The sequence below is a fragment of the Lepidochelys olivacea genome (genome assembly GCF_965140295.1).
Source record: "Lepidochelys olivacea isolate rLepOli2 genome assembly, chromosome: 6".
Classification (NCBI taxonomy): Eukaryota; Metazoa; Chordata; order Testudines; family Cheloniidae; genus Lepidochelys; species Lepidochelys olivacea.
In genome coordinates this window covers 11,386,150-11,412,770 of record NC_140416.1, presented here as the reverse complement: position 1 = coordinate 11,412,770, position 26,621 = coordinate 11,386,150, and the positions used below count along the sequence as shown (strand labels likewise).

Below are 26,621 nucleotides of genomic sequence, written 5' to 3'. Positions count from 1 at the left end.
TCTGTTAGGTCAGCAGATTCTTGTGCCTCTGAACAGTGAGCCACGTGCATAGTGTTTGCCCAGAGACCAGGCCCTATCTAGTGTAGCTATACAATTACTGCTTCGTAGCACAATGGGGTACTGATCTTGGCTGAGGCCTTTGGGCTCTACTCTAATATGAATGAGTAACCCCCCGAATAGGCCCCTCAAAATAGAATCTCCATTTAAAAAGCCCATGTGCATATCACCTAACCACGATTGATGAGCAGACACAGACATAGGTGGTGTTTCTGAAACACAAGTTTCTATAAAAGCTTGCAGGTTTGGTTTTACAAATCTGAAATGTTCAGCCAGATCTGCCCTGCCACTGTGTCTTTGAAGAATCTACTATTAAAAAGCCCATATTGGGAAATGTCTTTATTTAGAAAAACTATGTTTAGGGACAGAAAAAAGTGGACCATGACCCTTTGAAAAGTCTGAGTCTGGATTCTGTGCCTAGACAGTCAGGTTGCTCTCAGCTTGTTTTTTTTGTTTTTGTTTTATTATCTCTGGCTTTTGATCATTACATTTCCCTCCCCATGGTGGCTTTTGACCTGTTTTCTTCATGGTTGCTATGCATGTTGCTTGGGGTAAGATCATTTCTGTAGTTTCTTAAATGACTGGAACTGAGGCCCTCCACCCCGTTAGGAAAATAAAACCAGTTGTGGCCCCACTTCAGCTCTGCCATACATCTTAGCTACACATCTTAATGCATGCATCTTCAATGCATGCACTCTCTGTGCATTGTGAAACATTGCTGTTGATGTTAATGTGATGCTTCCTTTCCTTCCTTAAGTGCTTTAAGCAGTGAATTAGTGATATTGACATTTAAAGCATCATTAGTAGCATCTGAGTGAGTGCCTTTTGAAATGACGGAAGCAGTCACATCTCAGAGCACTTGTTTCAGGCTCTCTGCAAACTCAGGCACTTATGGCTGCATCAGTTATGCACAGATCATTGTTTGGAGGTTTTCTTTGCAACAATAGCTGGTCACTTCCCCTTTATTTTAATGAAAACTGAGTCACTGAAGGATAACTGACAGATCTTTCAGAGTAGCAGCCGTGTTAGTCTGTATCCACAAAAAGAAAAGGAGTACTTGTGGCACCTTAGAGACTAACAAATTTATTTGAGCATAAGCTTTCGTGAGCTACACCTCACTTCATCAGATGGCATGCATCCGATAAAGTGAGCTGTAGCTCACGAAAGCTTAAGCTCAAATAAATGTGTTAGTCTCTAACGTGCCACAAGTACTCCTTTTCTTTTGACAGATTTTTATGTGCACACAAATGAGGCGATGTGCCTTACGCTGCAAAATGCTGCTCTCTATGAGACATTGTACTCAACAGAACTCAACCACTGGGCTTTGGATCAGGCCCCAAATCCTCCATGTATTACTCATTAAAGGGGGAGGGGTAATAAAACTCGGGCTTTTGCCCTTTATGTTTTATGGTGAGAAGAGGGCCTGAAAGGAGTTTTGTGTTGCCTGTTTGTTTTGAATTCTTATTGGACTGAATTATCTTTTCGCCCAGATATTTGCAGGGCAATTGAATTAAATAGAGCTTTAAACAGCCTGAATAAATAAATAAAAAACCCCTTACACAATTGTCACATCCTTTGTACCTGTGATGTTGTCCAACCACCCTGTTATTCAGTGATCCATAGAGTCTTCCAGGGGAGACAAGATGTGAATTTCTAGTGCAAAACCCAGTGGCAATGAGGAAGAATTTCAGGCCTTTATCCATCGCAAACAAGCTAGAAAAGGGCAAAAGCCCCATTAAGAGTTTCCTTGACAGGTCACTTGTAGGAATGAATTCTGGAGGAACTCAGCAGCTTGCTTGCTAAGTAGTGTTTATCCTTAGTAACAGTTTTATTGCAGTGGCACTTAGGGACCAAGCCCCATTGTGCTGGCCACACCTGTTATAGAGAGAGAGAGATTCTGCACAGCTGAGCAACGACTAACTGTAGAAAGCACCATTCAAAACAAGAATGGGTTCTTGTGTGGATGCTGCATCTCCCTGACATGCTGTTCAGGGCCTGTATTGGACTGAACTCTTAGGCTCCTGTGTGTTCTGTTGGCTCTTATAAGCTAAGCAGGGTCAAGGCCAGTCAGCACTTGGATGGGAGACAGTCCAGCAAAATCCAGATGCTGCCACCAAAGCAAAAAAAAAAAAAAAAAGAAAGCCGTCCCTGAAGCGCACGCGGGGTTTAAGATCTGTGTGCGCACACACCTGCACACAGCTTAGGGGGAACAGGGGGTGCCATTTTAGGGGGTCCCAGTGGATAGGGCAGTGGACTGAGACTCGCAAGATGTGGGGTCAGTTCCCAGCTCTGCCATTTATTCCCTGTGTGAGCTTGGGCAAGTCACTGTGCCTCAGTTCCCCATCTTTATGGGAGTAATAACCCTTCCTCTCCTCCCACCCTGTGTCTTGTCATAGAATCATAGAATACCAGGGTTGGAAGGGACCTCAGGACTATCATCTAGTCCAACCCCCTGCTCAAAGCAGGGCCAATACCTAATTTTTGCCCTAGATCCCTAAATGGCCCCCTCAAGAATTGAACTCACAACCCTGGGTTTAGCAGGCCAATGCTCAAACCACTGAGCTTATCCGCCTGGTCAGTTTAGGCTGCAAGGGCTGCCAGGCAGGCACTATTCTGTATGATGCGTACAGTGTCTAGTGCAATGCGGTCCAAATCTCAGTTGGGTCTCGAGGTGCTACTGGAATATAAACAGGAGAACACTGACCGTCCATCTGCTTGTGCTTGCTGACAGTCCTGCTGTGCGGTTTGCATGGTCAGGGGTGTGTTAATCCCAGTTCTCTGGCCATTTTCCAGTTGGGCTGCTCCCTAAATTTTCTCTGCTGTGTCAACAGGTTCCAAGATCCTTCACTTCTTGTCCCAACCTGTTGTGCAGTGTTGCTGTTAAACAGCTGCCCCATTTCACTCCAGAGGTGGCTGCATTTCAGAGGTGGGTGCAGCATTTCCCCCTATGTAGTTGTGTGATCTCTAGCTGAGCAGTTCAATGGACAATGTCAGTTTCTATTTATAGCTCACTGAGGCTGACCTGCTCTCTGACCCATGCGGAGGAGAGGGGGCCAGCTCGGGGGTCTCGCAGGGCAGCTGTGCAGTCATGCACACTCAAATGCTGCAGAATCCTTCATCGCAGTGCAGAATGCTAGCAGGGCTCTGGTTTCAATGTATCCCCTTGCAGAGCTCTCTAGGTCCTTCCAAATCTCTCCCCAGAGCTAGGTGTAATCACCTATTGTACTATGGGCCTAATTTCCCTAGCTGGAATCCCAGGCAGGGATTAGTTATAGAAACAAGACTGTTGGACCCAGTGTTTAGGAGGAGATCTTAAATTCCATCACCCACTCACTGCAAGGCAGGGGGGAAGGACTCAGGCGATTTGGGTTCTAATCCCGCCTTTGGCACTGATCAACTGTAGCCCCTTGCCCCAGTCACTTGTGTCTGCCTGTTTCCCCTCTCACCCGCTGTCTGGTCTGTTTCGGATGTTAGTGCTGCAGGGACTGTCTTTCACTGTCTGTACAGTGCCCAGCACCACAAGGACATGATCACAGCTGAGAACTTTGCTCCAATAATACAAATCAAGTGACCTTCCCTACATCCTGCATCGTGGGGAGGGGAAAAAGGCAAGCAAAAAGAGGTAAGGAATGGAGATAGAGTAGGTCAGAGGCAGGAAAAGAAACAGTGCAGATAAAAGCAGGACTAAAAGCACAGATGAGAGAGAGTAAATGTCTTGAAGAAAGAGGCTTGGAGGTAGAAATAACCCAAAGAGTTTGCAACACTGGACTGCAAGTTCTTGGGGGTAGCTCCCCACACAAAAGGGCCCTGATCTCAGCCGAGCAGGGCCTGTCTCTTGGTGTGTGTCTGGGCAGTGCCTGGCACAGTGGGTCCCTGATCCCAACCCTCCCCTTACACTAATAACAATCCTGGCTGCCTGAGCTGGAAACATTGTGTGCCTGCTTTATCACAGGCAGAGGAGCTGGGGACCTGGCTGGGCCAAACTCAAGTGGTGCTGTGACCCCAAGTGCCAGGCTCCATTAACACCAGTCTCACAGCTGCGGAGATGGGTGTGTTGGGGCTCCTGGGCCCAGAGGTTCAGGCTGCTGGTGGGGTGGGGGAGTGCCTACGAGAGGAAGAGGAGGGTCAGGTGAAGCGGTCCCTCCCCTCGTTTTACTGCAGCAGCCCCCGTTTACACAGGTGTAAGTCAGGCCACATGCTGCCAGACTGGGGGGTGGGGGGGAAACCCTGGCCCGTGCCTGCCTGGGGCCCGATCAGTGCCCGCTCCGCCCGCAGCCCACACCTAGCTGGCTCAGCCCCGACGGGCGCCTGGCCTGGAGCCGAGTATCTCGTGCAGGCAGGGCTGGGCAAGCGGCCCAGGGGGAGGGGGGGGGAAGGGAAGCCGGAGCCAGCCTTGCCAGATGTGGGAAAGGGGACGAGGGGGTGCTGCGCCTCCCCCCGCCACGCCTGCCAGCGACAGGGCGGCTGTGCTTGGACCCTCCCACTCCTGCTGCTCCCCCGGTGCGGTGCCTCTGCCCGCCGTGGGGAGGGGGAAGCTCGCTCCGGCGCTCGCTCTCACACGCCCGCTGCTGGGGGGACCGGAGAGCTGCGCCCTGCGGGTGGCGCATCGGTGCGCGGGGGTCCCCCCCTTCCCCAGCTCGTGGAGCGTCCCCAGCCCGCCGGGGAGGAGGAGAGGGCCCGGGGCGGCCAGCATGCGGTAGCCCTGGGCGGGAGGAAGGAAGGGGCTCCGGACGGGAGACGCCTGTCATGTTGGCCGGGCTGCTCCTGGGGGCTGCCTGTGTGTCCCTGGTCCTCCCGGGCAGCCCGGGCAGAGCCTATCCCGGCAGGAAGAAGGCGCCCAGCTTTGCCGCGGACAGGTACCGACCCCAGCCCCCATGCCGGGGGCAGCCAAGTCCCAGGCACCCGGCAAGGCGGCGGGAGCCGCCCGGTGCCGCGGAGGTCAAGCCAGGCAGCGGAGCGTGGCCCCAACGCCTGGGTCTGGCTGTGCCACCACCCCCGCGGGAGGGGGGATCTCGGGGTCCGTCTGTTCCGCACGCCGCTGTGTGAGCCCCGTGCCTCGTGTCCGGCTGCCCCCTGGGCGTGTGTCCGTGCGCGGGGCGTGTCAGCGTGGGAGCGCTGCGCCTGGCTCTATCTCGCTGCCCGGCGCCTGTCATAGAATCATAGAATATCAGGGTTGGAAGGGACCCCTGAAGGTCATCTAGTCCAACCCCCTGCTCGAAGCAGGACCCCCTGCTGTCCACAGGACTGTCCTGTGTGTGCAAGGCTCGGGCCCTTTTTCTCTCTGTGTGTGTCTGGCCAGGGGCGGGCTCTGCCCTTCCCGTCCGTCTGTCTGTCCGGGGCACACTCCTGGCCTTTGCGCCGGGTGTGTGTGTAGAAAACTCAATCTTCCTGCGTCTGTCTGCCCATGTGTGATCGCCATGCCTCACTGCGTCCTGTGTGTGTCTGTCTGTCCCTCTCAGTGTCTTGTCTCCCTGTGGGTCTGTCTGTGCCTTTCCCCTTTGCTTGTCTGTCTAGGTCACACACCAGGCCTTCGCTCTGTGTGTGTGTGTGTGTTACCCACCATCTGTCTGCCTGCATGTGTTTGGGTCTGGGTCACACTCCAGGTTTTTGCTCTGTGATGTGTGTCGCTGCACTGTTGCTTCCTGCCAGGGCAGGGAGAAGGATGAGGGAATCCTGGGCTGCCCTTCCCCCAGCAGTTCCTGTTGGGAGCAGAGGGGATGTCAGTCCCAGGACCCTGTTCCCCAGCATAGAGCTCACACTCTTGGTCTCCTAGAGGCAGCTCCCAGTGGGGCCCTGGTGGAGTCACAGCCTCAGGAAAGCAAGGGCTCCAGGGAACATGGAAAGCCAAGCAGCCCCAGGCCTGCATCCTGCTGACTGGTGCTAACCCCCATGGGGCCTTAGTTGGGTCTCTGCCCAGAGGGGCCATCCCTGCATCTGCAGCAGGAGGAGAGGTGGGGGCAGCTGGTCCTTCCCACGCTGCCGTATATACTCCCTGAACCTTTGTTCTGGGGCCACTCTCACCATCCTGAAGTCCTGACCCAGAGAATCTCATGTTTCTCTCCTTCCCAGGCACCGTGTGGGGCCGCATGTTTGCCTCTCGGGCTTCGGGAGTGGATGCTGCCCCGGGTGGATGCCATCCCCAGCCAGCGGGCAGTGCACTCTGCGTGAGTATCCTGTGCCCTCCATGACCCACCACCCCCACCTGGTACCTGCAGCACAGACTGCGCTTCCCCTATCGGCCCCCAGGTGCCCGGTACTCTGCCTCTCCATGGCAGAATGGCACCCTGGGGAAGGGTGGGGGGCGGTAATAGCAACCACTGACCAGGCCACCCATGGGAGAAACGCCCATCATGGCTCCTATCCCTCCTCCCATCACCGAGAGGGGGCCGTATTCACCCGCTTCCACAAGAGATCCATTCCCCGTCCCCCGACTGCTTCCTTCATGTGTCCCCACCATTCCCTGTCGCCAGCGGCCAATGCTCTCCCATGGGATCTGCAGTCTGTCTGTCCAGCAGGGGGTTGAGGGGCTCTTTCCAGGCAGTGCCTGCTTTCCCCATTGGCCCATGCCAGGCTGGGTGTGTAAGCTGCTGCCCAGGGTGGAGATGTCACAGTGGGGTCCCTCTGTCCTGACTGGCATCTCTCCTGGACCCTCTCCCACAGCACTCTGCTCCTTTGGCTGTGGCAGTGGCTGGTGCATCGCCCCCAACGTCTGCTCCTGCCGGGACGGAGAGCAGGGCATCACCTGCCCAGGTAACCAGATCCCCTCGCTGAATGCTTGTGGCCCTTTATCTGCAGCCAGAGCCATTCATAGGAGAAGGGCACTGTCTAGGGCTAAAACCGGGGGGCTGGGAGGCCTTGTGAGGCTGAGCCATCCATGCAGTTGAGTGGTAACATGGTGCCTGTGTGAGGGGCTGCAGCAATGATGGCATAGACTGGCCTGTCCCCAGGGCAGAGAGCCACAAGCGGCGGCCCTGCTGCCAGGCTGCAGTTCCCAGCTCCCCTTTGGAATCAGAGCCCAGGGCTGCCCATCTCCAGTGAGGGAGTGAGGGCTGGGTCCCAATGGCTGGAGACTCCACAAAGCACTATGTGCTGGGAGTAGCGGGGGGCCTCAGAGTGGCGCTGGGAAGCTGTGACCCGGCAAGGGGCTGCAGGCAGCGGCGTGGCTGTCAGTGGGTTTCTGCGCCGGTGTTGTCAGTACGTAGTGCAGGCAGCGGGCTCCCAGGGCAGTTGCCAAACCCTGCTCCAATCGCGGTGCCTGTCTCAACGAGCCAAGACAAACAGAGGTGCGGGCAGGTACAGTGAGGGGCCATCTGCCAGGGGAGGACCCAGCTGACTGGGAGTCTAAGGAAGAACGTGGGTGGGGTGGTGGGGAGTGGCTGGGGAGCCGGAGCTGGCTCGTAGCTCGGGGACAGAGAGCTGGGTGTGCAGAGGACACCCGCTCACCCAGAGGAGGTCCTAGAAGAGAGTCACCTGTGAAGCCCAGGCCCGGTCTCCGGGTGGTGCCACCATGCAGCATGCTCATGGAGAGCCAGTGGGGACCAGAGGACTGTCCAGATCCAGCAGCTTCCACTTTCTATTAACTGCAGCTGAGGCCAGGGTAGGCCTGAGCCCATCTTCTCCATGGGCAGGGTGACACTGGAGCTCCCTGTGCCCAGTGACCCTCATGCTGCAGCATTGATCTCGCTTCCCTGGGTCTCTGCTGCCCCCCGCGATCCTGACTGGACCCTCAGCCTGCTGCCGTGTGTGTTTCAGATCCGCCCAGTGCCTGCGGGGAGTACGGCTGTGACCTTGCCTGTAACCATGGTGGCTGCCAGGAGGTGGCCCGTGTCTGCCCGCTGGGTTTCTCCATGGCGGAGACGGCCAACGGCGTGCGCTGTACGGGTGAGCACTCGCCAGGCCACCCACTGTCGGGCTGAGCCCCGATCAGAGCCCAGGAGGACTGTGAGCGGAGGGGTCTGAGTGCCAGCTGGCATGAGCAGCAATGCAGCCACGCACGGCATGCCAGGGTGGCAGAGGGCGACCTGCACCCACCTGGGGTGTAGTGACCGGGCCACAGACAGAGGTGGATGAGCCTGCTTTAGTCTCGGCTAGCAGAGCTGGGTATTTTCCCTCTGGCATTAGAGGCTTGTCCCATCCATTGGTCCCAAGTTCAATCCCCGCTGACGATGACCCAGTCAGGGCATGAGCTCCTCGCCCAGAGAGCTCCCCCATCCCTGCCTGATTCTCCCCAGGAAAGGCTGGATCTGCTGGCTGGGACAGGAGTGCCACTTTCTCCTTACAGCTGATCTATGGGCTCCCTTAGCATCCCCGCTGGAGTGCCATGTTCCCTCAGCCGTACACAGGACTGGCTGTGCATGTGTGTCCATGGGAGTGGCCGGGTGCCCTCTCCTCTCTAGACCCCTCTGCCAGGTGGCCCTGTCTCTCTCCTAGACATCGACGAGTGCCTGAGCGCCTCCTGTGAGGGACTGTGCGTCAACACCGAGGGAGGCTTTGTGTGTGAGTGTGGCCCAGGCATGCGGCTCTCCGCCAACCGGCACAGCTGCCAGGGTGAGTCCCTGGGCTTCAGGGCGCAGAACGAGGGATCAGAGAGAAAGGTGGGGACTGGGCCGAGTGGCTGGTACTGGTGTGTGTAGGGAGGGTGGTGGGAGCTCTGGGGAGTTGTGGGGAGCGGCTGTCTCATCCTTTCCTCTTCCAGATACAGACGAGTGTCTGGCCACCCCGTGCCAGCACCGGTGCAAGAACAGCATCGGCAGCTATCGGTGCTTCTGTCGCCCCGGCTACCACCTGCACAGCAACCAGCACTCCTGCCTGGGTGAGTGCCTCCTCCTCCTCCTGCTGATCTGGCCCTCCCCATCCCTCCTGAGAAGCCCCTCCTCCCTCCCCACCCAGCCCTGCCCCTTCTCAGACCCCCACCTCCAGTAAGGCTTTGGTTCCAGAGTGCTGCCCAGTCAGTGATACTCCCCCAGGTTGGGGAAGAGCTGCATGCTGGTATCCCCACACTACCACCAGTGGGGCAGCAGAGACACTGAGGGGTGAAGGGGTTTCCTCATGGCCATGGCAAAGTACCTAGGAGTGGGAGGGCTCAGTGGCCAGAGCAAAGATCAGGCCCTCGGTGCATTGGAGCCACTAGGTAGCAGCCGAGCAGATGTTCAGCCCAGCCCCATGAGGTGGGAGCATTCAGGAGGAACGGGGAAAATGGCCCCTTTGGCTGAGATTGTTCTGGCTTCTCCCTGATACAGAAGTGGGAATCCTGGCAGTTAAGGTTCCGCTGTCTCCCTCTTTAGTGAACTGAGCAGGCGTCCTCCCTGGCCTATTCCTGTCCCGTTCCCCGCCATACAGCCCTGTGTCACTGCAGTGACTTGAGCGTTGTCCCACCCAGCTCACCCTGCTGCGGGAGGAGAGGGAATGAGGCCTTGGGGTCATCTATTATTGACGATTTGTGTTGTGGTAGCAGCCAGCAGTCTAACTCCTAGACCAGGCTTCCGTGGGGCTGGGGGCAGGACAGACCCAGAGCAAGGAGATGGGCTCTGCCCCATGGAGCTCACAGTCTGAATCCCTTCATGGTGCCTTTTCAGAGCCAGGGTAGCTCCGAAAAGGACCAGAAAAGGCCTTGCTTTCCCCCGAGGTCCAGTGTGAGGTGCCCCCCACTGTCAGTCTCTGGGGTCACCCCAGGCTGACTCTGCCCCTTGGCCTGGCTGAGGGCCATCTCCAGACGGGCCTGAGATATCAGTGCGTGGCGCTGGGGTGCCCGGCTTTGGGGGCTCCTGGTGAGTGGGCAGACAGGCTGGGCTGGAGGTGAATGCCCAGGCCTGGCCATCTCCCCAGTCCCAGCCTGTGTGGGGAAGGGCTCCACCTGGCTCCTGCCCAGACCCAGTGAGCAAGGACAGCCCCCGGGTCCCCTGCTCTCCCTCGCAGCTGGTGCTGCTGCCGGGCACTGACGCCTGGCTCTGCCACTCCCAGATGTCAATGAGTGCCGACGGCCCAGTGAGAGGCGCCCCTGCCAGCACGCCTGCCACAACACGCCAGGCAGCTTCCTGTGCACCTGCCACCCTGGCTACCGGCTCAGCGGGGACAGGGTGTCCTGTGAAGGTAAGGATGGGCCCCACTCCCACGCCTGTCGGGGGGGAGGGGCGCAAGCTTGCCCACGGTCCCCTGTTGTGGGGAGGGGGCTCTTCCCATTGGCAGAGTGGAGAGGGAGCGAGGGTCGGGCCCTGTGTTCCAGCTATGGTCACGATTCGTGGCACGGGGAGGTTGTCCATGACAGGGGCTGTGGGTCCGGAGAGCTGGACTCTGTGCCCTGCAGCACAGGCAGAGCTGGCATCCCTGGGCCTAGTAGTGTCTTCTCGACATGTCCCGCACCAGTCCCTGGGCCCCGCCCAGCTGCCCTGGCTCTCCCCAAAGAGCTCCGTGTTGTGTTTCCTTCCAGGTTTCCTGAAAACCATCCCGGCCCCGTCTCCCATCCTGCAGTCCCTGCAGCACCCCCCAACTCTGCTGCTGCTCCCTCCCGACTCTGGGGGACCCCTGCTGGCCCCCAGGGCCTCCCCTCCTTCCCAAGCTCCTGCCCCCAGCCCCCGGCCCCCTTCCTTTCTGACTGCCCCACCACACATATCCCCCTTGCTCCCGGCTGTCACTGCTGCCCCTGGTGCGTTCTCGCCATTGCCACCATCGCTGTTCCAAGGGGCAGTCCTGGTGCCCTCGCCTCGTCCTTCTGCTTCTCTGCCGCCCGCCCTCACCACCTCGCCTCCCCCTTGCTGGCACCAGGGGGCACTGCGGGAGCACAGCAGCCATTGGATGGAACCTGGGTGCCTGCAGTGTGCCTGCGAGGTACGTACCCTCCCTCCGGCTCCCCGGCTCCCCCGGCTGCGCTCTGGACAGTCCCCTGCTAACCAGCCTGTCCCATTGCAGGGGGGCCAAGTGGTGTGTGAGGCGGAGAGCTGCTGGATTGCCTGTTCTCACCCGCTGCCCCCAAAGGACAGGGGTTGCTGCCCCAGCTGCACAGGTGAGACTCGCACCCCCTAGCCTCTCTGGTTCAGGCCCACAGGGTCTGTTGGGGTCACCGGAGCCTGGATGGTTCAGTCCCTGCTGGTTCCTGTCCCAGGTGTGGGTGGTGCCCAGCTGGCTGGGCTGTACGGCCGCTTCTTGGCGGTCTGTGTGGGTGCCCAGCTGAGCTGTGGCCCTGAGGGCATGGTGGGCAGACTCATGATATCTCCCGCAAGTGGAGCGGCGAGCCCAGGCCCATGCCCCATAGCCTCACGCTGCCCTTGCTTTCCCGTCTCTCGCAGGCTGTTGGCACGAGGGGGTCGCCCGGGCCGAGGGGGATGTGTTCTCTGTGGCTGACGGGAATTGCACAGTCTGCATGTGCCTGGTGAGCGTGGCACTGGCTAGGGGATCCAGGCACCTCTGGGGTCTCTGGGGAATGATGTGAGCTTGTTACCCAGACTCGGCTGGAGGGGATTCCCCAAGGAGCTTGTCCCCCAAGGAGCTTGTGACATCGGTGCCCAGGGAAGCGGGGAGCCAGAGGCTTAGTGAGGTCACTGTCCAGTTGACTGATTAGAGATAGTGGCCAAGGTGACGTGGCCTCTCAGCTGGGTTTAGGGACAGAGACATGGCCCCTTAGCTGGTGGGCAGGGGCGGAGATGTGGCCCCTTGGCGGGGGGATCAGACATGGCGACATGGCCCCCTCCGTGCGGGGTTGGACATGAGTTTAAATGAACACCCAGAGGAGGGGAGAGCTGCCCAGTACCACGTCGGCACGGGGCCCTGGATCCGTCCCTGGCATTCCCTTTGGTTTCTCTCTCTTCCAGGCCGGCAATGTGTCCTGCATCTCCCCTGAGTGCCCTCCGGGCCCGGGCCCCTGCCCCAGCCCTGCCCAGGCCGACTGCTGCTCCTGCCAGCCAGGTGGGTCCCTCAGCAGCTGCACTGGTCCCTCTGACCCCCCAGTTCTGGAGGCTATGCGGAGTTCCTGGTGCGAGAGGGGTGCCCCATCGGCTGGGCCAATGGGTCTTGTATATCAGGGAGGAGGAGGATTTGGGGAGGTGGAGCCCAGTGACTGCTTCAGTGATGGGGCAACAATGACTACACAGAGAGTGTGTGGTCAGTGATAAGGCAGCATGGCCTACTGGTCAGAGCATGGGATGATAAGTCTGGCCTCCTGAGGTCTCTACCCAGCTGGGGGAACTTGGGCAAGTTGCTTAAGCTCACCGTGCCTCAGTTTCCCTGCCTAGAAATGGGGAGTGTGAACCCTGGGGTGGGCGGGTTGGGGGTTGGTTTGAGGCAGTTGGAGACTTGCACCCACGGGGCCTGTTTGGGAAGCCAGGGTCCCATTGTGTGACGGCTCCGGCTGGCCGCGTTTCCTGCCATCCCGGTACCAACCATCCCTTTCCCCCTGCAGCCACATGCGATTTCCACGGGCGCACATATATGCACGGCGCCGAATTCGGCTTGGATGGAGACAACTGCACCACCTGCATCTGCCGGGTAGGCCTTAGCCCTCCCCCGCCCCCCAGGGCTCCCTAGCACAGTGCAGGGGGGTCCTCACCACCTGGGGTCAGTGCCTGCTCACGCATCGCAGGGGGAAAGGGCCGCTCCACCCTAGACCTAGGTGCCAGGGAAAGGCACGGCCTGTGGGGATGCCCACGCCAGGGTAGGAATGTGTGGGGCTGGCAGGAAGAGGGCCTTTTCTCCTAGGAGCCGGTGGGGGGGATGTGGAAAGGGAGTTTGGGCTGAAGCCAGGCTGCTTTGGTTGGAGCCAGTGGTGAGCTGGAGCTGGTTCGCACCGGTTTGCTAGAACTGGTTGTTAAATTTAGAAGCCCTTTAGAGGGGGGTTGGATGGGGCAGGAGTCCCGGGGGGCGGGGGTGGGCAACAACCCCCTCGTGGGGTGAAAAGGGAACCCGTTGTTAAGATTTTGGCAGCTCATCACTGGTTGGAGCCTTCTGCGTGAAAGCTCTGGCAGGGCCTGGGGTGCAGTGACAATGAGGAGGGAGAGGAAGGAGATGTGGGGCACCGCCCTGCCCCCTTTTTCCGCCAGCTCGTGTGCGACATGTCTCTTCCCCAGGGTGGCGAGGTGGAGTGCTCCTTCGCGCCCTGTCCTGAGCTGGCATGTCCCCGCCAGGACTGGCTGCTGGCCCCGGGGCAGTGCTGCTTCTCCTGCCAGGAGCCTGCATCAGTATCAGGTGAAAGCTTGCGCAGGGCCGTGCGCATGTGTGAGCGAGGGGCAGGGGCCTGTGTGTGTGACGGGCAGGGTGTTTTTGTCATGGGCAGGGGGATGGGCAAGGTGTGTGTATCATGGGTGGGTAGGAATAGGGCTCTGTGTGTGTGTGTCACAGGCAGAGTGTGTGTCTATTATCTACTGTGCCAGGCCTTCTCATCTGCCCAGGGCCTGCCACCTCTCAGGCTTTGCCCACTGGGCTCCCTGCCCCTCCTCTCTATTCCCCATCTCTCCCATCGGCCCCAGCCCAGCTCTGAAGCTCTCACTCTCTCTCCCTGGCCAGGTTGCTTCGTGGATGACAATGGGGTAGAGTTTCCGATTGGACAGATCTGGTCTCCGGGTGATCCCTGTGAGTTATGCATCTGCCAGGTGAATGAGAACCTGCTCTACTTCACTCTCCTTACCTGTCCTCGCAGTATGCAGCCCACCCCCTCTGCCCTCTGCCCTGCGCTAGACTTTCCTGGCTTGGGCTGGCAGCCGAGCGCTGTACCTTATGGACATTGAACCCTTCAGAAGGACCCCACAGCTCTCTCCTGGTGTGTGCTCACCTGGCACTGAAGCGCAGCCCCCCATCGGGTGGACTGTGCCAGCACACAGCATCGATGGGCCAGGGCTGGCTGTGCAGGGCACTCAGCCAGGCCGTGTGTGCCGTGAGTTTCTGTCAAGTGCTTCTCTCTTGCAGGCAGACGGCTCGGTGAGCTGCAAGAGGACAGACTGTTTGGAGACATGTCCTCACCCCATTCAAATCCCTGGCCAGTGCTGCCCGGACTGCTCAGCAGGTAACGGGGCCTGGGGTCCCCTCCCAGGGAGCCACCATCTGTAGTGAGAAGCATAACCCACCAAGAGCACCTCGCAGCAGGGTACCCCCAGGGAATGAGGAGCCACTAATCACTGAAAACCCAGGGACAGGGTAGCTCCCTCCTCCACGGTCCAGCCAGCCCTCATCCTCTCTGCTCAGACAGACATCAGCCAGGCCACTGAGTGCTGTTGGGGACATGAAGACCCAACCACCTCCTACAGGCCAAGCAGCCCTCAGATGGGAACAGCTTTTGGTCATCACCAGTGTGGGGCTGACTTTGAACCAGCGACCCAGCTGTGAATGGCTCTCTCTCCATCCCTTGAGCCTTTCTGGTGGAGAGGGCTCTGGGTGTGTCCCACACAGGTTCTGTCCCTGCTCCTGGTCTCTCCACTCTGCCAGGTGTGCCCTGGCCCCCTGGGAGGCGGTTGACTTTCTGGTGAGAGGTGTCATGATCATGCCTTTCCTTCTCTCTCCTCCCTGAAGGCTGCACCTACATGGGAAGGATCTTCTACAACAACGAAATCTTCCCTTCTGCCCTAGACCCCTGCCTCAGCTGCATCTGCCTGGTAAGGGCTTCACCTTCTCTCCAAGCATGTCTTTAGGAAAGGTCTCTCAGGTCCATTAGATCAAAGGGTCTAAGCCAAGGGGCTTTGTCCAGCCTAAGGCTGCACATTCAACTTCAGGCCTGGGGCTGCTCCAGATGTGCAGAGCATGGAGGCAGGCACCAAGGTCCCTGGACCAGGAAAGAAGAGTCCAGTGGGGTGAGGCTGTGAGTGAAAGATGCCATGGGGAACAGAAAAGGGTCCATGGGGGTTGTCTTCTGTGGGGAAAATGAGGTGAACACAGGTTTGAGGTCAGGCACTGTCTTTGAACTCAAACATTCTACTTTTGCTGTTGCTGTCCACGGAGAGTCCTGCTGATTGTCCTCCCTAGATGGCTCAGGGTGGGGAGAGGGTGGCTGGCTGGATGCTGTGGGTCTAGAGCAGAGGGAGTCTGGCTTGCCCTCCCTAGGTTGTCAAATGGGGGATTTTCCTCAGCAGAAAATTTCAACAAAAATGGAAAAAAATTGTTTTCTTCTAAGTTTTATGCAGAAAATTTCAATTTTTCAATGGAAACTGGAAAGCAGAAATATTTCAATTAAAAATGAAGTCGCTGTGCATCATGGGAGTTGTAGTTCGGTTGCTTCATACTCCCAGTCTCCTCTGTGGGTTGGGCTCCCTGGTTGGACTACATCTCCCACGCATCAGGGGAGGCAGTTGCATCATGAGAGATGTAGTCTAGGCAGGGAGTCCAGCCCAAAGAGAAGAATGGGGACATGAGGCAATTGAACTAACACTCCTATGGTCAATGCAAGAGCAGTTTCTAATCAGAATATTACGGTTTTTGGATATTCATTTTTTTGGATGAAAAATGGACGCTTCTTGCAAAAAGTTTCATTTTGTTGAAAACTCAATTTCCCATTTAAAAGCTTGTTTCAAAGGAGAATTTCCCACCAGCCGTAGGCGGAACCCACTGTGTCTCCTGCCAGTCGTAGTCTCCAAGTCATCTGCCTACCTTGTGTTGCTGCTAAGGCAGAGTCCTAGTGTTACTATTCTGTGTCCTACAGCTGGGCTCTGTGGCTTGCTCCCCTGTGGACTGTATCATCTTCTGTATGTATCCATTCCACCCGGAGGGAGAATGCTGCCCTGTCTGTTATGGTAAGCGCCACAGCCTTGGCGAGCACCGGAGTTCTACCCTGGCTGCTTCCATACCACCGTGGGCTTCGACCACCTCTGATCTCACCACCAGGGGAAGGGGGTCTGGTGTGGTCAGTACTGGGATGGGAGATCTCACATGCTGGTGGGTCATCGCCAGCCCTGCATTGGGGGGCTCAGTCCAGAGAGCTCCTCTGTGAGTCATTGCTAACCCCAATGCCCCTGTGCAGTACTAGGGGTGCTGTGCTGCTGAGGGAGGCATGGGGGCTCAGTAGAGGGTGCTTTCTTCTCACAGTCAGGACTGACCCCAGGGTGCCAGGAGCTGTGCTGCAGGGAGCAACGTGGGGTGTTGTGCTGCAGGGAGTGGGGTAGGTTACTCAGTAGAAGGCTTTCCCAGTGCATCAGGGAGGCTTGATAGGGGTGTTCTCCTCTTACAGTCAGCGCTGACCCCAGTGTCCCAGTGCAGAGCCAGGGGGACTGTGCAGTCTGATGTGCTTTCTTGTGAGTGAGTTGTAAAATGAAGGCCCTAACCACTTGTGGTCATGAAAACTCCCTTTGTACTTTAGTGAGGTTCAGGGTGTTGCCTTTGGGTAATTCCCCAAGCAGTGTGAATTAGGTACAACATTCAGCTTCACTTCCTGTCCTATACTCTCTTGTGCAGTGTTGCCGTAGGCTGCTAAACACCTGCCGCATCCTCGTCTCAGAGGTGGCTGCAGGTCAGTGTTGGGTGAAGTGATTCTTCTGTTGTTGTTTGGCTTACAACAGTGCCTGGAGACCCTAGCTGAGATCAGACCCCATTGTGCTAGGCACTGTACATACACACAACAACCTCTTCAGGGCAGGGACTGTCCCTAAAAAGGCAAGGCAAGTAAAGGGCAAGAAGAGAAACTGAGGCACGGAGTGGGGAAGTGACTTGCCCAAGGTCACCCAGAAGAGACAAGAATAGAACTCAGGTGTCCTGACTCCCAGCCTTGTGCGCTATCTACTTGGCCATACCACCTCTCCCCTTCTTCCACTCTGTCTCTGTGTGTGTGTGTTACTCTCACATCCGATCTCTATATAGTTACTGTAATGTTAAAGCTTGTCTCTCACCCTGGCCGGGTATCTGTCCCCTGCAGATTGTAACTACGAAGGCAGGAAGGTGGTGAATGGACAGACGTTCATACCAGAGGGTGAGCCCTGCATTCACTGCACTTGCCAGGTGAGCTGTGCCCCTCTCAGGGGAGGGAGCTGTTGGGGATTGTTCTGTGGGGACTGGATGAAGGATGGGAATGGGCATTACTCAGCATCATCCAAGAGTCCCGTGGACTTTGTTGCCATGAGTGTCTATCCTGTGAGGCCTCCAGGGGCTGGTGTGAGGGGACACTGGGCCCTGCTGGGAACTGCACTCTCGGGGGGCTGGTGTGATATGGGCCGAGGGGATGCTGGGAGCTGCACTCTCGGAGGCTGGTGTGATATGGGCCAAGGGGGTGCTGGAAGCTGCCCTTTGGAGGGCTGGTGTGATATGGGCTGAGGGGATGCTGGAAGCTGCCCTTTGGAGGGCTGGTGTGATATGGGCTGAGGGGACGCTGGGAGCTGCACTACAGGGGGAGCGGGAGGGGGTCTGGGGCTGGTGTGATATGGGCTGAGGGGATGCTGGGAGTTCCCCTTTGGCTCCTGTAGTGCGGCAGGCCTTTGCTTTGGACAAGGGTCCAGTGGGCCTGGGCATGACTGAAGGAAAAGCCAGCGGGTTGCTGGGGGTGTGGAGGCGCTGGCAGGCTCCCTGCTGTCCCCACAGATTGGGGTAGTTTGTCCTGGCCGGGCAGAGAGATGGGCAATGTGGGTGCTCACGGGGTGTCGTGTCTCACCCCTTCCTTTTCTCCCTCTCTCAGTTGGGGGAGGTGAGCTGCAAGAGGAGGCCCTGCGCCCAGTCCTGCACTGAACCCTCGGCGCTTCCTGCCGCCTGCTGCCCTGCCTGCCAAGGTAATAGCCCCGCATGCCTGGCCTCCCCACCCCTGTGCCCTTGAGGTTGGCATGGGCCATTCCCCCCGGCCCCGCCTACAGAGGGAGCTTTGCCCTTGTGGTGATGACCCTGAACAGGTTGCTGTCATGGACCGAAGCCAGGAGGGCTGGAGCGGAAATGTGATCCTCCGCTGCACGAGCTATGGAGCAGGCCCCTTCGCGCAGCATCAACAAGAGCTGACTCAGAACCTCTGTGTGTGGCAAGGCCACTAGAGGGGCATGGAGAGCAGGCCTGATGTGTGGGGTCCCTTGGCACCTCCAGCCCGTAGGGGCCCTGGGGTCAGTCACTGCAGCGCCTCCAGGTGAGGCTGTAACTGGGTGCCACTGTCTGGGGTGGGAGAGCCCCCGGGGTTAAGGTAGCCCTGTAGGACAAGCTCCCCAACCTTGCCTGAGGGGCATGTGTAGGGGAGCTCAGTGCCAGGCTGTGGAGCGGGCATCCAGGCTTTGTGCCTGGGCTCTTGGGGCTCCCTAACCTCAGGCCCTTGCCGTACAGCACTCTGGCCCGCCCATGGGCCCCATGGCCCCAAACAGGTGGACCACAGCCATCGGGGAAGGCGCTAACGTTGTCCCTGTCTCCATTAACCTCAGACACCCCAGTCCCTCGGGAGAGCAGCCTTGGCCCTGTCCACATGGACGACGCAGAGGTTGGGAAATCCGCATCCCGCAATCCCAGAGAGAACTCCATGGCCCAGCCCAGGGCCAGTGACTGCCGCCTCTGCCCCAGTACCCCGGCTCCTGCTTCTCCCAGCCCAGAGCGCCAGATCCTTGCAGGAAGGAAAACGCTCCACTGGGATGCTGGGCCTGTGAACACGGCTGGGCCCCCTCCAGCTGGGCCAAGGTCCTTTGGATACCGTACGGCTCCCTTGGGTTCTTCTCTGCACCCCATCGTTCTGATGGAAACCTCTGGGCCGGGGACTGCAGTTCCAAGCCCCGATCAGCCCCCTTCACTCACCCCTGCAGGGCCCAGAACTGCCCTCCTGACCCTCACCCCCTTGGTCCCTGCTCCTCAGAAGCATTCTACGGTCCCATCAGAGGGAGCGGAGCCACCCCCGCGTGAGAAAAGCACTCCTACCCAGCCAGCTGTGTAGTACCCCTTGCCGAGGGGATGGGGAGTGCCCAGCCCGTCACAGCAGCGTGAGGAGGAGGAGGAAGCCGGCAGGAGTGATGAGCTTGATCGAGCAGGGTAGGGGAGGGAAAGGAGCTGTCACGTTGTTCTGAGCAACATGAATGGGAAGAACCACTGCCACTTCCCCTGCCAGTGCCCTGCCCGCTCCCTCCCTGGATCCCGCTGGACAGCAGATGCCTCAGAAGGAGCAACGTGTGGGAGGCTCCACACCATGCTGGTGGAGAGGAGGCGGCTTGGCCCTGGCCCAGCTGCCTGAGCAATCTCAGGAGATGAGGGGTGCCATGATGCTCTGGGAGGACATGGTGCCTAGCTGAGGTACCATGACTCAAGATTTTCCAGGCATGTGTGAGCTGCCAGCCTCCTTACAGCCAAAGTGCGGGAGGAGATGGGGAAGGGCTGAGAGCATGCTGCAGCTCCCTGCATCGGGTGGGACGTGCCCACCTGGTCCCAAGGGACGATCCCTGTGCAGGGCTCCTGAGACAGGTGAATCTCCCCACCCTCTGGGGTGGTCCCTGCCTCAGCCAAGCCCAGAGCCCCTGGCTCCAGCCCCAAAATCTCCCGCCACTTCTTGCAGACTCGTGTTTAAATCTGAGAGCTGAGATTTCAAAACTTCCTAAGGAATTTGAACACCCAGTTCCCAACTGGGCATCCGGATCCCCTGGGCTGCTTTGCAATTCCCACCCTAGATTCCTTAGGGCTGCTGGGAGGTTTTCCCAAGCTACCCCTGATGGACAGGTATCTGATCAGTCATCAGGGCCAGCCTCCCATTTCTATGGTGAATAGTAATAAAGTTTTCCCTTCTAATCCAAGTGTTCCCTGCTGCCACCTACAGCTGGCTCTGGCCATGGGGACGAGTGCTAACTGGGTGGGCTCAGCAACCCCAGAGTTGATACCCTTAATGGTGGGGTGATGGCCTGGAGGTGGCAGCTTCTTCCTCTCCTACCACCATCTCCTCAGCCAGTCCTGGATCTGGCTCTTCGTGCAGTGGCTGATCTCACTAGGGGAGGGGCTGCAGGTGTCTGATGTGAAGGGGATGTAGAGCGGGGAGCCTACTGCTGGCTTGGTCTCCCCAAGCAACTTCACTTAGCTCCTGGCTAGGAGGGGAGAGAGGAGGGATCCTTGCGGGACCCCATGTCTGGGAGCAGGTGTCTTCTATGTGGTCTGGGAGGAACGATCTCAGCCCTATACAGGGTTTTTCCCCCGTGCATGGGCAGCTCACATAGACTTTGCTCATTCCTCTGCGATGGGTGAAGGATTCCAGATCCCAGGCCTGTCAAGCCAGCGCCCCAGACTAAAGTCATTTCACTGAGTGTGTAATGCCAGCTGTCACCCCTGGGTGTCAACACAGTCTGAAATATTTCCTCGGGAATGACCATCAGACAGAATCCAACCTGACCATTGACCCCTGACTTCCCGTAGCAGCTGCTGATGTTCTGAGTGGAACAGGCAAGTCCCCTCTTCTTCACCTATGTAGATGGGCAACTGGGGCTGCGGCTGCCACCCTCAGGCACCTGTGTCTTCCCTCTGCCTGCACAAATGTAGGATTTGGGCTCACACATCTGAACTTTGGGCCCAAAGAACTAATCAGCTGCACATGGAGATCTGAACCCTCACTGGACTTGCCACACCTCAATCTCCCCTTCTAGATCCTATCTCCAGCCTAGTTCCAACTCCAATCCCAGCAGGACCCCAGGTCACAGGATGGAGTAATTTATTATTTGTTTATTTGTATTGTGTGGTATCTAGGAGCCCCAGTCACAGGCCAAGCCCCCATTTGGCTAGGAGCTGTACAAACACAGAACAGAAAGGCGGACCCTGTCCCCCATGAGCGGATAAGCTATAAACAAAGAGACTGACAGACTGACCGACTGGGAAACACACAGAGACAATACAGCTCAGCATGATAGGCTGTGCTGTCAGCATCACAGCAGCCTGGCCATCGCCAAATTCTTTGTAGGGTTATGAAGCAGAGTTGGGATTGGGGTTAGGATTAGAGTCCATTGGGGCTATTCTATGGTTAACACTGGAATCCGTTGGGGCCAGAGCTAGGGTTAGGGTTCGCTATAAGGTTATAGTTGGGCTAGGATTTAGATTTACTACTGTACCCAACCTTGACATCTTACCCTGCACTGTACTAGCCTCATTCCAGTGCACAGCATTGCCAGCATCCCTTTCCCAGCCACTCCCCTCAATATTTACCCTTGGTGAATATCAGCCCCCAGCTGGTGGTGTGTGAAAAAATTCCAATAACATCCCAAACGCAAGGCCTTAACACAAACATTGTGAATGTTTAATTACACCCCAGGTGAGTGAAAAATCCCAGCTAGTGTGAATATTTGCTTTGGTTCAAAAATAAGACTCTTAGAGAGCAAAATTGGGCACATTTTCACTTTTTTTTGACAAAGTATTTTTGAAGCAAAAATGCAACATTTTGAAAATGAAATCCATTTAAGGTCAGAATTTCAGTGTTTCTTTCAGGCAGAAATCAACTTTGGACAAGAAGCAGGAAGTTTTAGAATGTGAGTGTCCCTGATGTGAAAGTAGCCAGGCGTTGGACCCACACACGGAGATATTTGTGTGTCCGTGAAATGTGGGGTTTTTTTGCGCCATGCACAAGGAGCCTGTGGAACTCACTGGCACAGTAAATCTTTGAGTCCAAGTGTTTAGCAGGATCCCCAAAAGGGTCCATCAGACATTTACCTGGATACTGAGAGAGATGTTAGTAGGGGTTTAAAAAAGTGTTGAAGGGCTAAACACCCTCGTGATTTCAAGGTGTAAAGGCAACCTTGAATAGAGGCCAGGAAGAGACTTGTGCCATGGGCAGGCGTGGGATTTCTGCTGGTACTGGCTATTGTATGAGACAGGACACTGGGCAAGATGGACAATGGGCTGCACGCTGAACTCTGAATGAGATCCTGTTTCTTCAGTGACCCACTTCCAATTGCCTCTGGTGAACAGAACATGGTATTCTGCAGTGCCCCTCTCCCAAACTTCCTGGTGGGGGAGGAAAACTGAATATAGGTCCCAAGACCACATCTTCCTTCCCCGGCCAAAACTTACTAATGGTGCTACCCTCTTTTGACCTGAGTGGCAAGTCAATGTCTGGGTTGTTTCCATTAGGAGGAGCCATTGGTGATGGAATCAGATATCTTTGATGCAAGCCTGCCTATTTACACAGAATGTACAGGAGAAATCAAACAACAGGAGACAGTTTCTGTACTCCCAGCTCTGAGGCCCTTTCAGCCAGCACTCTGCCCAAAACCTCTCTTTCTAGGCTTTGCAAAGGGTCATGCTCAGTGCTTGTTCAGCCTGTGTCTGAAGCTTTCTTGCTGCCTTCTTCTTGCTTCTCTGGTGTGTTTGTCGCTTCTCTCTCACACAGTGTCCTCCACCAACCAATACCCAGCAAAACTCCTCTGCCCATGCGCAGACTCTCCTGTGCCTTTGTTTTGGCTGGAGACCACTGCTATTTTTATAAAGGAGCTTAACGGTTTCTACTATCTTAAATGAAGGGTGGTGGTTATACCTACCAGTTTCAAGAAAGTTAAACCTGACATATAACAGGTGCCAAAACTGAAACCACCCCTGACTACTGGGCAACCAGGCAGCTCCCATTCAGCTCCAGGGTGCTAGATAGCAGGACAGGCATGTGTCATAGAATCATAAAATATCAGGGTTGGAAGGGACCTCAGGAAGTCATCTCGTCCAACCCCCTATTCAAAGCAGGACCAACCCCAACTAAATCATCCCAGCCAGGGCTTTGTCAAGCCTGACCTTAAAAACCTCTAAGGAAGGAGATTCCACCACCTCCCTAGGTAACGCATTCCAATGCTTCACCACCCACCTAATGAAATAGTGTTTCCTAATATCCAAGCTAGACCTCCCCCACTGGAAACTGAGACCATTGCTCCTTATTCTGTCATCTGCCATCACTGAGAACAGTCTAGGTTCATCCTCTTTGGAACCCCCTTTCAGGTAGTTGAAAGCAGCTATCAAATCCCCCCTCATTCTTCTCTTCTGCAGACTAAATAATCCCAATTCCCTCAGCCTGTCCTCATAAATCATGTGCTCCAGCCCCCTAATAATTTTTGTTGCCCTCTGCTGGACGTTTTCCAATTTTTCCACATCCTTCTTGTAGTGTGGGGCCCAAAACTGGACACAGTACTCCAGATGAGGCCTCACCAATGCCAAATAGAGGGGAACGATCAAGTCCTTCAATCTACTGGCAATACTCCTACTTATACAGCCCAAAATGCCATTAGCCTTCTTGGCAACAAGGGCACACTGTTGACTCATACCCAGCTTCTCAGCCACTGTAACCCCTAGGTCCTTTTCTGCCGAACTGCTGCCTAGCCACTTGGTCCCTAGTCTGTAGCGGTGCATGGGATTCTTCCGTCCTAAGTGCAGGACTCTGCACTTGTCCTTGTTGAACCTCATCAGATTTCTTTTGGCCCAATCCTCTAATTTGTCTAGGGCCCTCTGGATCCTATCCCTACCCTCCAGGTAGGGTAGGGAGTGTGAATCAGTAAAGTCCATGAGCATCTTCAGGCTGGGAGCTACAGCACAGGAAGCTCATTAGGAAATAGCAGGGGAGCACAGAGCTAAAGTCATTAGGCTACTGGGCAGACCTGGCTGCACTCCTGGCTCAGTGTGCTATATATGGGGCTTGCTGGGATAGGCAATTAACACCAGGGGAAGGATGAGTTTTTTGACGTGGCTGGGAATGAAGCTGTCTATGCTGAGCAACAGCCCCAACAAAAGGCCTTGGTACTGCCCAGATCTGACCGTGCTACATTGCATATGGAAAAGTCTCTTTTCCTTAGAGTTTGGTTGAGCAGAGCTGGCCTGGAATGAAAGAGTGCCCCTGGAAACCACTCTATTCAGGTCTCTCTTGGTGCCACACGTCACTGGCACCAGGAATTTGGTGCTAGTCTCGTTAATGGGCAGAATTTATTTTCCATGCCCCCCTCGAAAGCTTTCAACAAAGAAGCAAAATGGATCACAGGTTTCAAGAAAGAAGGTTGGGTAGAGATGTCTGACGCCTATGTAAGCAGGGTCTGAATGAATGCTTCCCTGACAGCTAGCTGGGAGGAGGAGAAACTTTGGGTGTGTTTATGTAAATACAGTTTGCTCCTGATCTGCTTAAATATTTAACAGACACAGCGGTGTCAAGGTGATCAACTTTGGTTGGTGTTGGGTACAAATCACCTTAGTACTGAATGCAGGGGTAGTGAAATATGGTTGCCAATGTTGTAATTATTGTAGAAATACAGGAAATCAGGACTGTGTTCAACCTGTCCCAAATGAGGGGGCCACCCTCAACTGAAAGAACCTTGTTAAACCTTCTTTGTTAACAAAGAAATTGATACGTATCAGGCTTGTTATCCCAAGGGGAGCCTCTGACACACTGCAGACCAAACACACTGTTTCAGGTAGAATAAACGAACAGATTTATTAACTATAAAGATCCATTTTAAGTGATTGTAAGTCAAAGCATAGCAAGTCAGCTTTGGTCAAATGAAATAAAAGCAAAACACATTCTAAGCTGATCTTAACACTTTCAATGTTCTTACAAACTTAGATGCTTCTCATCACAGGCTGTCTGGTTACTTTTCAGTCAGGCTCTCCCCTTTGATCAGCATTTCAGTCGCTTGGTGGTGGTGGTGTCTGAAGGTGTAGGTGGAAGAAGAGGGATCATGGCAAAATGTCTCTCCCTTTTATAGAATCATAGAATATTAGGGTTGGAAGAGACCTCAGGAGGTCATCTAGTCCAACCCCCTGCTCAAAGCACATCCCCTGCTTTTATCCTGTTCTTTCTTCCCTCTTGTCTTTGCCCCCACCCCTTCAGAGTCAGGTGAGCATTACCTCATTGCAGTCCCAAACTGCCCAAAGGAAGGGGGGTGACTCCCTCGAGGGTCTAACAGATTCTTTTGTTGCTTCCTAAGCCAGTGTCCATTGTTGCTGTGAGGTTGGGCTGGGTTTGTCCCATCCATGCCCTGACGAGGTGTGAACTGCCTCTCTGCTCCTGGAGAGTTTTTGCATGGGCTTGCTTTAAGCCATGAGGATACATTTTCAGCCTCATAACTATATACATGAAATTATAACCTATGACATTACTATAACGTTACTGTAACAATTACCATAACATCACTATAACAACCGTGCTCAGTGCATCATGAGCCTTCCGAAGACACCCGACATGACATGACAAACTTTGCATTGGATACCACACAATCATTTTATAAAGATGAACATGGGGGTGTAGGGTGTTCCCCCGAGGTACAGAGTGTCACACCTCTCCTCTTAGTTTACTGCAAGAGGGTTAGTCACTGACTATCTCAAAGGCAGTGCACCCGGGGTCCTCTTTCCTGGACAGGGCGTCTGCTACCAGGTTTTCCCTTCCCTTTACGTGTATAATTTCCATGTCAGACTCCTGCAGGCTCAGGCTCCAGCACAGAAGTTTGGAGTTTGTGAACTTTGGTTCTGTTTAGTCATACCAAAGGTGACTGGTCTGTCAGTATTCTAAGTTTCTATTAAAGAGATAGGGCCTCAACTGTTTAACTGCCCACACCATAGGATAACATTCCTTTTCAATGACAGAGAAATTTTTTTCCGTTGGTGACAGCTTTTTACTCAAGAAGGCACTTAAGGCTTTTTGTTACCTTCCTCTGGCTGCATCAGTACAGCACCCACACCAATGTCAGAGGCATCTGTACAGAGCTCAAAGTTTTTTCAAAGTCAGGACTGGGTAGTACAGGTTTTCCAGAGAAGATTGTCTTTATCTTATCAAAACCCTTTTGGCATGCCTCTGACCAAACCACCTTATTGGGTTAGTGCTTTTTACACAAGTTTGTGATTGGGGATACAATGTCGCTGAACTCACACGCAAACCTTCTGTAGTAGTTTGCCAGACCGATGAATGATTGGACCTGCCTTTTAGTTTGGGGCACAGGCCAATTTACAATGGCTTCCACTTTAAGGAGATCAGGGGTTATCTGTCCTCCCCCCTTACCCAATGTCCCAAATAAGGGACTCTGGCTGCTCCTATTTTGCACTTAGAGGGCTTTACAGTTAGACCAGCCTCCTTGAGTTTGGACAGCACAATTCCCAGGTGTTGTTTATGATTGTCCCATGAGTCACTGAACACCGTTATGTCATCTATGTATGCCCTTGCAAAATTTTGTAAACCATTTAACACTTTGTTGACCAGCCTCTAGAAGGTCGCACCAGCATTGACCAAACCAAAAGGTAACACTGTGAATTCATAGAGGCCAACGTCAGTGATAAAAGCAGATTTTTTCTGGGCATCCTCACCAGAGAGATTTGTCAGAAACCCCATCTTAGATCAAAGGTGCTGAGCTATTTGGCTTTGCTCAGTATATCCAGCATGTCATCAATCCTAGGGAAAGGGTATGCATCTGGTACTGTAACAGCATTAAGCTTTCTATAGTCAGCACAAAAGCTTACAGAATTGTCCTTTTTAGGGACCAAGACTACAGGGGATGCCCAAGAGCTGTCAGACTCTTTAATCACTCCCAGGTCCAACATATTGTGTATCTCTGTACGAATTTTGTTCTTGTACCTTGCCAGTGGGCCTCTAAGGCCTGGAAGGTGGCAGTTGTGACCCTACTGTAAGGATTTTGTGGGTTAGCATGTGTGTTTTTCCTGGCTTCTTGGAAAACACCTCACTGTATCCTTGCAGCACTGATAACACCTCCCCCCTTTCAGTTGGTGTCAAG

The 26,621-nt window shown here is 55.3% G+C and overlaps 2 protein-coding genes across 3 annotated transcripts in view; one reads left to right on the top strand and one right to left on the bottom strand.

The window, feature by feature from the left end:
• SAXO4 (stabilizer of axonemal microtubules 4) overlaps positions 1-26,621 on the bottom strand; it is a 167,859-nt gene that overhangs the window by 123,918 nt on the left and 17,320 nt on the right. The gene's annotated exons all lie outside the window — the stretch shown is intronic.
• VWCE (von Willebrand factor C and EGF domains) lies at positions 4,548-19,689 on the top strand. Of its 2 annotated transcripts, none has more exons than XM_084630556.1 (20): positions 4,548-4,913; positions 6,127-6,221; positions 6,718-6,807; positions 7,810-7,938; positions 8,488-8,604; positions 8,753-8,869; positions 10,018-10,146; positions 10,484-10,881; positions 10,963-11,056; positions 11,340-11,422; positions 11,862-11,955; positions 12,449-12,534; positions 13,113-13,230; positions 13,549-13,614; positions 13,952-14,044; positions 14,548-14,630; positions 15,671-15,761; positions 16,877-16,959; positions 17,630-17,720; positions 18,348-19,689. In XM_084630556.1, the coding sequence occupies exons 1-20, from the start codon at positions 4,804-4,806 to the stop codon at positions 18,845-18,847; spliced, it is 2,667 nt and encodes an 888-aa protein (XP_084486682.1). In that variant the 5' UTR covers positions 4,548-4,803; the 3' UTR covers positions 18,848-19,689. The 2 variants fall into 2 exon arrangements, with proteins under 2 accessions (XP_084486682.1, XP_084486681.1); XM_084630555.1 differs by having other exon boundaries at positions 13,549-13,634; positions 13,948-14,044.

Bases quoted from the DNA above. Each gene is read 5' to 3' on its own strand.
- VWCE (XM_084630555.1), top strand. From the start codon at position 4,804: ATGTTGGCCGGGCTGCTCCTGGGGGCTGCCTGTGTGTCCCTGGTCCTC. The intron at 11,057-11,339 runs GTGAGACTCGCA...CGTCTCTCGCAG, and splicing joins TTGCTGCCCCAGCTGCACAG to GCTGTTGGCACGAGGGGGTC. The intron at 15,762-16,876 runs GTAAGCGCCACA...TGTCCCCTGCAG, and splicing joins ATGCTGCCCTGTCTGTTATG to ATTGTAACTACGAAGGCAGG.